The following is a 12,436-nucleotide window of genomic DNA, read 5'->3' as shown; positions in this document are numbered from 1 at the left end:
TCCTCTTGTCTTCGGATTTAAATTGGACAACTTTCTTCAACAAGTTAGTAGCCTCAACAGCATGTGAAACTAATGTTTGATTTCTCATGCTTATGTAAGAGATCTCACTAAAGGTTCCCTTGACCTCAATTCTCATTTGCAATCACTGCTTCATCTTAAGTTCTAAGCAATAAAACTTGTTTTCAATTATATTATTATAAAGTGTAGGCATTCTAAAAGTGACATACATTATCTAATTTTCCTATCTATGTATTTATTATTTAATCTACAGACTTTGAAAAGATGCTGCTTTGAAAAGGTATTAATTATTAGGGCCTCATAGGCAGTCTTGGGAAAGTAAGAAAGCTACTGCAACACATTTAGGGATAAAGCTGTGAAATGCAGGACATCCTTTAACTCCCGACTGGCCGCAGATCAAAGATTGTGACTATCTCTATAGTAGTTCACTAAAGTTGCTGGGGTGTTACCTGGCCCTGCATTGAAGGGCACAGGTTGGTCCACATCCATTTTGCTCAGCTCAGAGCTCCCAAGCCAGGGACATGCCTGCAGGAGCAGCCCTGGCCTGTGCTGCCTCTCTGGGAAGGACAGGGCTGCCCCAGATCAAAGCATGACAGGCAGTTGGGGTACAGTGTCTGGAGATGTTCTCTAACGCTGCTGAATTTAGTAATGCAGGTCTACCATAGAGAAGTCTGTGGCCATAGTGTGGTAAAGGGAAGTCCTCAGAGCTAAATTTAGATCAGTGGTCTGATCGAATGTCTGAGGAGAAGGGAAGGGTGTGCACTGTATGCACCAGTGGAGTTACAGATAAACAGACACTAACCTGATCGAATTCAGGCAGGCACTGTGAATATCCTGAGCACCTTGACAAGTATAAATCCAGTGACTGTCAGTGAGCAGTGCAGGTGCAGTAGTTCACCTGGTACACTCCTCAATACATGAGAGGAATGAGGTAATAATTTTACATCCTATTAAAAATAATGCATTCATATTCACTTTCAGTTATTATTCAGGAGTCTTTCTGCTGGATTGTACTTTAGTTTGTAGTCAGGTGTTTAATTTAGCCTCTTTTCTTCCTGAACATCTGTAGGATTTACTGTGCAATATTTGAAGAGAGACAGGAGGGATAATAAAAATAATTTTTGAGATGTTTCAGTTATAAAAAAAGAAGAAAATAAAATCAAAGAAAAAGATCCCAGAACAAATTTATTCCTCAGTTCTTTACCTGAATCCTTGAAGGGAATTAAAAAGGACTAACCCTTCATGACTATTCCACAGAAGAAAATATATCTCTAAAAAAAATCAGCTTCTCCGTATAATCTTCGTCTATGTAAGAAACTCTTAATTGAATAAAATGCAATTTCCAGTCTGAAATTAAACCTTCGGTGTGCCACAAATAAATATTGTTTCAATAGAATTCATTTTTTATTCCCAATATGATGAGATAAAAATAAAATTAAATAAATTCACTTGGAAACAGGAAGAAGAATAAAGAACCCACTCTGAAATACTGAGCAGAGAGAGTTTAAAGTCAGATTAGTATCCAGTCAAACCTAGAGAAGTTCAAGCCAATTAGAGTTTATCTATAACTGTTGCCTGTAGAGTTAGAATATATTTACATGTGCATGCATACTCTTGACAGTGTATAATTTTTCTTTTATTGTTTTGAAATTTGCTTTATATTGCTCTGTAAAAGGAAGGAAAATAAGCAAGCCCAAACCTTTCACTGTAAATATTTTGCTTGGCTCTGCTTGCAAAGTATCTGATCTGACATGGTGTTGCTTAAGATAAGAATAGTGCGTACCCTGCATGCAACTGATATTCATATTGTTTGAATTCTGAGCTAAATTTACATTAGACAAACATTTTGGCTGCAGTGGAGACTCGTCTGTTTTCATGCAACTGTGACTGAGAGGACAGTGGGACCCAATATTTGAGCATCTATTCTTTTCAGTTAAACATGGGTCTCTTATGACAGTTTTACAGAGTTTCCATGTCCTCTTCAGTTTACTAGTTTTCTTCTTCCCCAGGGGTGCTTTCTTTTGCTTTCTTCTCTGAGTATGTGCGTGGATTTTAGTCTTTCAGTTTCTATATTCTTTCATGAATATATACTTCTACAAACAAAATATAGTGTTCCTGGAAATGTTGGAAGTGGAAGCCAGGTTTCAGTTCATGTCACTGCCATCTACTGTATACACTGGAAAACTGCACTGTGGGAAATGCATTGCATTTCAGTTGTGTAAGATGACTCTTTTCCCAGTTAATTTGCCCTAAAGTTCAGGAAAAAATCTACTGAACTCTCAATAGTCTGTGACATGTAGATTCCATTCTTTGTGTAGGAATCAGTATTTCTTAAACAGATGACAAAATCTGATGACACTCTATATTGTCCAGAAGGAAAGAAAATCAGATTATAGTATTGCTTAGTTAGTTAGTATTCGGGGCAGATGAAAAATAGACGTGTACTTTGGGAGAAAAAGAATACCTCACTTTGCTTATTCTCGTCCTAAATAGTAATACCTTTAATTTCTTAATTTCTTTAATTTCTTAATTTCTTTAATTTCTTAAAACAAAAACCTAGCAGGATTTAGATACAGGAACTTGAGATATTTTGATATTTCTTTTAGTTGAATAATTAGTCTATGAATCTTTTAAATTAGCTTTCATCTCAGTAGCTGATGTCTGGTGTACACAAACACCAAGTATATGCAATACTAAGTGTTGGTTGGGATAGATATTATAATTTATCCAAAGCTGTGAAATTGAAAATAAACTAGCAGGATTCTGGATGTCAGGAACTGAGTAAGATACCACTCAGATCATCTTTGCACTGAGTGCTTTTGTAGTGATTTGTGTAGAAATTACAAGGTTTACTCAAGACAGAAGTTTTTTCTTGTCAAACAGACAAGAATGTACGCAAAACACCAAACTTTGTGTTTGCATAAGAGAATTCCTCTTCTTACTCTACTATTAATTTCAGCAGGCTGGGAGTAGACATTTATACCATTAGCTATCAGTATTACACCAAAAAGCATAAAAGAAGACCACTAAGCTTGCAAACTCAGGCATTTCAAAGCTGAAGGAGTGCCTTCATTTGCTTCTTATTTTTATCTGTTGTGATGATGGCTATAATTATGATATGGGTTGTTTGTTATTTTTATTCAGTAATTGTTCTAAGACGTCATTTGCTCAATATTATTTAACCCTTGCAAATGAAGAAAGAATGATTAAATAATTCCTTACTTTCTGTGATGCCCATTGTTACCATATTTCAGTGCTTTGCAAATGTTAATTAACCCATCTTTACCCATGGGGATTTGAAATGGTATCGTGGGCAGCTGATGTACTCTGCGTGATTATTCCATCCCTTCTGGTGTCTTCAGAGGCAAATTATGTGTTCACAAGACTTTTTCAAATCACATCAGAAATTCACCCAGGAAAATGAGGTTTTCTGACGCTTGAGTCTTTCTGTTCCATCTCCTCAACCTTATTTCTTTTCCAGTGTCACCATCTAAGACCAAATGTCTTTCACTCCTTTTCCGAAAAGATATTTTACTTTGGCTGATTTCCTCCAAACCATATTCCTCCTAAAGCACACACTGAGCACAGCCAATTTCAGCCTTAATGTTATGGTATTAAAAAATCCACAACTGCGAACTAGTTTAGGAAAACTGTCATTAATTTGGTAGCAGGTGACCACTGGTAGAGATGCCCATGGTGAGTGGTTTGCGAAGTTGTTAAAGCTCTTTATGTTCCCTTCCTTTCGATCACTTGTCAGTGTTGGTTTGTAAATCATGCTTTAGGAAGAGGATGACTCTGTAGCAGTGAGGAATTTTTTTTTCCATTGAGTGTGTGTTTATAAGATTTCTTAAAAAATTATGCATTTCTCTAGCAGTTTCAGTATCCAGAATTTTAACTGAAAGCCCTGGGAAATAAATTATTTCTGGGAAATAATTTCTGGACTGAATTTTGTGTTTGCTTGGTTTTTGGATTTTTGCAGTCAGTGTTTATGTATAGTTTGGTGTGAGGTGCAGATGGAAAGTAAGTGATGAGGCATTTGTTGGCCTGTGCACGACCAGCGTCTTGCCAGAGGGGGCTCCTCCAGAAACTGCTGTGAGGAATGGCTGAGGGAGCCGGGGGTGTTTCCCCTGGAGAAGGGGAGGATCAGGGGAGACCTTATCACTCTCTGCAACTACATGAAAGGAGGATGCAGTGAAAGTTCTGTATATGAACATCCACGGAAGGGAAGCAGGCACTCGCCTCTAAATCCCATCATTCAGTAATCATCATAGAAGAGAAAAACGTTTTAAATAGGGAAGGGAGTATTAAGCATTCTGATAGCTCTAATATGATGATTTGTATGTGAGACTGCTGAAAATTTGGGGAGAATTACACTGTGAAATAAAACCGCAGAGGGTTGTTTTCTTTTTCCCTTTTATTAAATGTTTTAAATTTGCTGCCCTCATGTGGCTGTATACTGTACTGTCTCTGCTGAAACTCCCAGTGGATAGAATTTGTTAGGACAGCAGTACATGCAGCAGTGTTCATGCAGCAGGTGAAGGACAGTTCAGACACTGAACTGGTGCTTCCTGGCTGAGTCAAGGATCTCAAGAAATATGGCTGGGAGTCCCTGTGAATAAATTTGCTGCCTTTTAAATCTGGAGGACCAGATTTAAGACTGTCCTGAGTGTTAAGAATCTGCTGCCCAAATTCTGTCTGGAGAAAGCTGCCTTTGCAGCTGTCAGAAGGTGATAAAGGCTTCTTCTGAATCAGGTAATGTGCATCCCCAGTTGACCAGGTGGGTCTGTCCAGAAGGAATATGCAGTATTTCCAAGCATCTTTCAGCTTGGAGCATGAGACAAACCAGACAACTGAACACAAGTGCATGTGTTGTAGGAGGAACGCTGATAAAATGGTACAAAAGCAACATTAAAAAAAGAAAAAGAACCCAGCAAGATCCAACTTAAGGTTGTTTTTGGTTTTGTTTGGTTGGGGTTTTTTTGTTTGTTTGTTTTTGGGGTTTTTTTTGTAGCTGTTACTCTTTGGTGTACAGACAATTGCTGTGTATATTAGCATAAATAATTTTCTTCAAGAATTCATGTTACAATTGCATTTTCATCCAGATGCTATTGTACCATCACCTATATGTTGCCATTACAAGATGTGATACAAGGTTAGTTAATGATAATATTTCACTGCATACCATATTAGTTACGCACCTACCTGCCTGAATTAAGTGATCCAAACAAAAGTTTAATGGATAACACTTTAAAGATAGCACCCATTGGGATAAGTTATTTAGAAAATAAAGACTTACTCATTGGTAATTTATAAAGCAAATTGCAAAACCAATTTTTTAAAAATTGGAATAAAGAGTTTAAATTAATGGCTTTACCAATATTGCTTCTGCAAAAATAACCTGTGCAGAAATGTGAGATACAGCATGATAGATAGGGCTTTCAAGGCTTTTTTTTGATAGATAGTTGAACACTGAATTCAGATACATTTCACATCTTTCTTGGGCCCTATACATTTCAGTGTATGCAATGACTTTACAGAGAATTAAACAAATTATGTAAACCATGTCAGAGCTGACTTTGATAACAGAAATTGAGGAGCCTGTTTTTAGACAGTCAGAGATAAAAAATGCTTTTCAAGGAGAAGCTAGTTATCTAGTTAGTATGTAGGGGAAACCACAGTCAAAATAAATATAAGAATACAGAAGCACAGAACAGTGCTCAAATATCCTGCTCTTTGCATGAATTATTTGTATTTGCTCCCCTTGCTGCTAGCATCAAGGTCTTAAAAAAAATAAATATAGCAAAGATTTAAGATGAGGCCTGATCTGGAGACCTGTAACCCAGAAAGCAGAAACAAGGTGCATTGCCATCCACCAAATGACATCCACTAGGAAGGATGTAATGTCACTTAAAAGACTAGGGCTGACTGGATCCTAGGAAGTTGCAATGGATTGTTTGCTTTCTTGAATACTGCTTCTGATCAGGAGGGGTTTATAAGGTAGATGGATCAGACTTAATATCTCAGGTATTCATATAAACAGAGAATGGTTTGGGTTGAAAGGGACCTTAAAGATCCTCTACTTTGAAACCCCCTGCTTTGGGCAGGAACATGTTCCACTAGACTAGGAACATGTTCCACTAGGTTGCTCAAAGCCTCATCCAGCCTGGCCTTGAACACTTCCAGGGACGGGGCATCCACATCTTCTCTGGGCAGTCTGTTCCAGTGCTTCACCACCCTCACAATAAAGAATTTCTTCCTGTTGTCTAATCTAAACCTCTTCCAGTTTAAAACTATTTCTTCCTGCCCTATCACTACATGCCCTTCCTTGTAAGAAATCCCTCTCCAGTTCTCTTGTATTGTCACCTTCTGTTCTGTACTATAATATTGTAACCTGTTTTTGATAGTGATAAAATCCCTCTAAAGAGACAGAGTCCTTTTGCTCACCCTCCTCATTTGCTTCAGTGAGGAATTACCTTCTACATGCCACAGCAGGTTCTGGACTGTAATACAGTGATGCTAAAAATCCATTCCTTTTCAACTGCACAACAGAGCCAAGCATGGCAGAGCCCTGCTGCTTCCTATGGAGAGATGAACTTGGGATCAGGGCTCTTGCTCAAAGGAGCAAGAAGTGAGCGTGGCAAGGTGTGGGGAAGGTTGTGCACACAACCTGCACGTGAGGTTTCCACACCTGACCCATGGCACAGAGCAGAGGTGGTTGCTGCCATCCTGGCCCCAGGGGACTCCTCCATTGGCTGTCCTTGTCCAGTTTGTCCTCCAGTTGGGGAACTGGGATAGCCTGGCTCACAGATCCTTTCAGAGGATCTACTTTGCATATCATAAACACCATGTTCTTCAAAAGACATCTAGCAAGATATTCAGTAGATACTTCTGTGTGCTTCTCCTGATAAAATAAGCATTGTGATTGAAATCTGCATTTAATAAAAGTTGTCATGCATGGAGGCTTCAGCAGCATACTTTTTTGAACTCTAGTCTTTATAATCAGTTTTTTCTTGCTAATGTCTAGTCTCTGATGTATTCTACTAACAATATGAGAACTGATGGTTAGCCAAGAAATACCTTTTATATTCAGTTTTCTGGTTAAAATAACATTTCAAGTTTGGGATTCTTAGCATCACCAAATCATCCGGATTTTCTCTGTGTGGTTTAATATTGTCCTGAAAATAATGAAACTTAATCTGTATACAACAGGGTAATTTGAGATATAGTGAGCAGCCAAAGAGCTCCTAACAGAAGAACAAACTATCAGTTCTCAGTGGCTCAGGGATGCTGCCACTGCATGGTTTGCTAGTCCCACAGCACATTTAAAAGAAGGCATTTGGCCTTTGGTTTCCCTTGGAATAAAAAGCAGGCACAGAGACAATTGCTGCAGAGCAGCAGAAGCATTGTAATGTACTCATTGCACACTGACATGTAAAATAATTGAACTCTAGTCCAGTTCTTTTCTATTTTAATGATACAATATGGGGAGCATGCTGACAATTTGATTTGATGTTTGTGTTGCAGGAGCTACTTTCTAAGGCTTAGCTAGAGATACCAGCTGTGTTGTGTGTCGTTTTATCAGTGCAACTCAAAGTCTTTAGAGGAAAAGTAATAGAATCTTTAACTGCCTTAAACTTATAGTAAACAATTAATGTAGTTCTCTTGAGGATGTCATAGAGAAACTAGATGAGACACTGACTGAAGTTAATATTTCTTTTACTGGTTGGTCTATTTAGTGAAAAACCTCAGCCAGTAAGATCACTGAGCTGACTGGGTAGCAGATTTCCAATAAGGCTCCTATTGAATCTGTTGGTCTAGTGAGAATCAATTAACCAGCAGAATTGGTCACTCTTCTCCTATTATTTCCCCTCATCTACTCCTCCTTAATAAGCATTTCAAAGATTTGGGTCAAAAAATTAAGAATATTGAAAGTGCAAGTTAGAATACAGTGTTGAACAGTACATCCATGCAAGTTCTGATGCCTTGCAATATATCAACTAGTAGAAATCCATAAAAAAAATTTATATGGAAATTTCTATAATTCAAACCACTTTACTGTAATACCACTTTGTGTCAAGTGTTCCTTCCCTCTGACCTCATTAGGCATGCCTCGTCATTAGATACACTGTTACTAAAGAGTTTTAACTTAAAAGCTGCTTTGATTAATGCTTGGTTGGACTGAGGATTTATTGTGTAGGATTAACTAGATTTAAAAATGGCAAAATGCCATAGTAACTTTAATGCCAGACTTTAATGAGAAGCAGAAGTAAACTCCAAGGACCCTTATGATTTTTAATATGGACTAAACTCATGTGCTCATTACCTTAATGTCCTGTCCTATTTTATATACAAGTACTCCAATAATTCCTAGAGAATAGTAGCCTAGAAAGTGTATTACAGATGTGTAACCTGAAGTATATAACCCTATATTTTTAATGAATCATAAATTTTGATAATTTTATAATCAGGTTTATTCAGTATTATTATCAAATAGAGAAAAACTCTTTGCACTGGTTTGGGCCTTTTTAACTAAAAAACAATATAGGAGTAAGACAAAAACAGGCTGGCAAACATTTGTCCCAATTAATAATGTACTGACAATGTAGATGAAAAATTCATTTTCACATTTTTATGTAATCTGCTAATTGAATTTCTTTTTACTGTCTTCTTAAGTTCATTTAGTGCTCCTGAAAGTTTACAAAGTTGGTGCTTCTGAATTTAATAACCTTATTTTTTTACCATTGATCACGTATTTTAGTATATGATACTGCCAAGAAAATCCAGACCATTCTCACATCTGACAACATTTGGTCATCTCCTTAAATCCTGCTAGACTTGATAGGATTTAAGCATATACTTAAAAGGTAATGCATTGCTCAACGAGGGCCTTTGTATCTGACATTTTTTCTGTCCATACTATCTTTGCTGAGATAACCAAAGGGCACTGATTTATTATTAGAGGTAAACAGGAAAAACCTTTTCATTCAAAAACCTTGTAAACTTTTTTCTGAATTGATCCTGATTTCCTAATTTTGTTTATTTTTCAGTGAAATTCCAATAGTAGAAGCATGTAATGAAATGTTTGTTTCTGCACAGTTATATACTGTGAGAATTAGGCACAATGTGCTAATAATAAGTAACAACAGTTCTTCAGAGAGGTGGTACTGTCTCTGCCAAAGTGTGTAGGATGGCATCCAACCAAGTACTTGGGCTGTAATGCCTAATTTGTCATTGAAATCACAGATACATTGGACATGACTTAAATAGGATTACTCACTCAAGCAAATTTACACAAGGGCCTAAGGCGTATATCCAGCTTCGACTGAGGTAGGAGTCTGCATACTCATTTGGCTCTGGGCCTTGGGTACTTGCATAACGTTGCTTGTGTAGCTTACCCTGCCAAAAATGAAGCCTGCATCAACATGGTTACTCATACCAGAAAAATTGTGCCGGTGGACAAGTGATGACAGTCGGGGATCCTGCTTCCTTTTGTATCACACTGAAAACCTCTGTTTTCACTGATGATTGAAGCTCTTTAGCCAGCATTACTGTTGCAGTACCTATTCATAATTTCTATACTGCTGAGTTGTTTTTGTTGGGGTTTTTTATCACTTCTGGATTCTTTACTCGACTCATTGCTATTATTTGTTTTTCCTTTTTTTTTTTTTCAGGGAGAAGGCCAGCAAAAACGAAGGACAAAAAAAAGAAGAAAAAGAATTTGATGGAAAGGGCTCAGAAGCAGCACAGCATCTTTTTAGCAACAGATAAAACAAGCCAGTAAAGACTTGATTTTCCTTAATGTATTTTTTTGCAAAGTGCACAAAAGCTGCTATATGCTCCTGCACATGGATGCACTACAGTTCAGCTGCTTTGACAGTATTGGTGGCAAATAACTTGTGAAAACAAAGCCCACAAGCTTGTTTGTTTTATTTATATATTTTTTATTTTATTTTTTCCTGATTTTTGACCTGAAGACTTCAAGGTCAGGAGTGCACTGAGTTGGATCAGTGGAAGTGGTCCTGAAGTGCATCAGAGATACTCTTCTGAGTGCCTGGTCAACATGTTGACAAGGAAAGAAACCTACGGAGCACCAGTAGGTGGACTTGTGCATATTTAAATAAATAAGAAAAAAAGGAAGTCTTGGAGGTGTAGGTACTATTGAATTTATGGCCTTTGTTTCCTGTATTTGTACATTTCAAGAGTAAATGGATATGAGTTACCTACTTAGGGTTAATGTACATTGTTCTTACACCTGCGACATCGATACAGTTGTGTGATAAAACTGCTTTAAGACAGCGCAGGATTCACTTGTTACACTCACCGAAGCACAACAGACTCTGTGTGTACATATTACTCCATCTACATATAAATGAACATATTTACTGTACATCTATGCATTTTTAGGTATAATACTTTATACATGTTTAAAGGTATGTCCTGTTGGTTCTAGTAATATACTTTTAAATAATCCAGTAAATGTTTACTTTTTGCTATGTTTTAAGTATCTTCTCATGTTCCTCAATAGTTACAAACTGGATTTTTTTTTCTCATTTGCAAAGCACACTCATTTGCAGAGCTACCTGGCACTGACACTCACAATGGAGTGTCAGCTCTGAAGTATACTTGCCAGACTAGTAATCCACAAATTCTTTCTTCTATTCTGTACTTCTGTCTCAGCCCCCATATATTTTATCTCAGAAAAAGAAGTTTAATGTTTTTTAAGATGAGACACGATGATGATAGACGTTTTGAGTGTCAGGAGAGAAATTATTTGTAAAGTTCTTGGTATCTAAGACTGTATGTGTAGTTTGTTGGGTTTTTTTTTTCCAATGTAATGCACAGTGTTTTATTTCAGTTAGTCCTGATGCAGTCAGATAAGAAAACAAATACCTGAATAAGGGAGAAACAAAATAAAAGTCATATGAAGTCAGCCATTCAAAAGTATAGAAAACATCAATGTCCCAGTATTTCCAATTATTTCTAGAAGCTTAACAAGTTTATTCTGCAGCTGTTGTTTGCTTTAGGATACAAAGGTCGAGACAATTTTCTATGTAGGACCTTAAGATGGCTCAGGATGTGTAATTTGGTAATCTAGCATTATTAGGCTAGCTTTCAAGGTGATTTTTGAATTCCTGACAGGAAAAGCTTACACTATGCCTGTTGTTTAAAGCTGTCACTTAAGAGAAATTATTTCAGTTTTAGGACTAAAACTTGCATACTACCTACACAAAAATGAAACAGCAAAACAGACCCCAGACTTCCACAAACCTTTTTTTGACATATACTTTAGAAAAATCCCACAAATACCAGTTTTAGTTTTATGGGTTATATGCTTTTCAAATAAACTAGGGAAATAAAGCATCTGTAAGCACAAACATATCTGTATTTAGCTATGACAAGTGTTACTACCAAAATGTGAGTAGTTAGACACATATGAATGTTCCATCAAACTGCTTGTGGACTTCCACTCAACCGTGAGGTTTTCACTGTATGTTCATATTTACCTAGAACATAATAATGTTACAGACAGTAAGATTGTTCTAATCCTGGGATGCTATTTTGGATATAAAATGCTCGCTTCAAAAAAGAAAAAAACAAAAAACTGTAGCTGTCTGTTTGCTTATCGGTTATCAAATTTGGCTGTAAGTGCAGTTAATGCCCTCATACGAACCTTTCAGTAGTGGTTACAAATATTGTATTAGGCATGTCATGGAAAGAATGCTACAAAATACAATAAAATGGTGTCACAAGCCTCTGAGTAAAATATTTTTGGTCCTTTTTAATTCAAGTAGCATATTCCTTTGGAATTGCATGCATATAGAAGAACTGGAGAAGGTGGGGAGATGCAGATTTTCTTCCACTGGATTAAAAAATGTGAGGATTTTCCATACAGCTGTTTTGTTTGAAAAGACCCTGAGCGTTAGATGTACATTGATTTCTCCTGTCCCGGTCACCTTCGCATTTAGAGTTTTCTTGGGAGTGTAGAATGAAAAAATTCATCCCTAAGTAGCAGATGCCCTGTGTAGTTCCTTCTTTGTCCTAGACATCCTGCCTTTGCATGGTGGACCCTGCCAATGTGTTCACAGCACTGGGGCTTTTGTAGGATCATACTTTGGAGGCTGGAAAGGATGGTTCCTTGGACATTAGGAAAAGGCTTTGCACTGAGAGGGCATTTGGTCACAGGCTCCTCAGGGGAGTGGTCATGGCACCAAGCCTGTTGGAGTTCAAGGAGTGTCTGGACAATGCTCTTAGTAATATGGTTTAGTTTTAGGTACTCCTGTGAGGAGCAGGGATTGGACTCCGTGATCCTTATGGGTCTTTTCCATCTTTCCATTCTCTATTGGAAATTTATTTTAAACTACAAAAGATTCAAATTAGGAGGATAAAGAACTTTATATGCTGTAGTCATTGGTTTTAA

General features: G+C 37.2%; 1 protein-coding gene across 1 annotated transcript in view; it reads left to right on the top strand.

The window, feature by feature from the left end:
* The window catches only part of RSPO2 (R-spondin 2), a 113,054-nt gene extending 101,272 nt beyond the window's left edge, over window positions 1-11,782 (top strand). The window contains exon 5 of the mRNA XM_042036274.1: window positions 9,690-11,782. Coding sequence (XP_041892208.1) covers window positions 9,690-9,799 — 110 coding nt within the window. The 3' untranslated portion in view covers window positions 9,800-11,782. The remainder of the gene's footprint in view (window positions 1-9,689) is intronic.
* The last annotated feature ends 654 nt before the right edge of the window (window positions 11,783-12,436 follow it).

This window comes from Corvus kubaryi, unplaced genomic scaffold, assembly GCF_017639235.1.
Source record: "Corvus kubaryi isolate FWS band 111438036 unplaced genomic scaffold, C.kubaryi_AGA036_p1.0 37385, whole genome shotgun sequence".
Classification (NCBI taxonomy): domain Eukaryota; kingdom Metazoa; phylum Chordata; class Aves; order Passeriformes; family Corvidae; genus Corvus; species Corvus kubaryi.
This window is presented reverse-complemented; position numbering and strand designations above follow the sequence as displayed.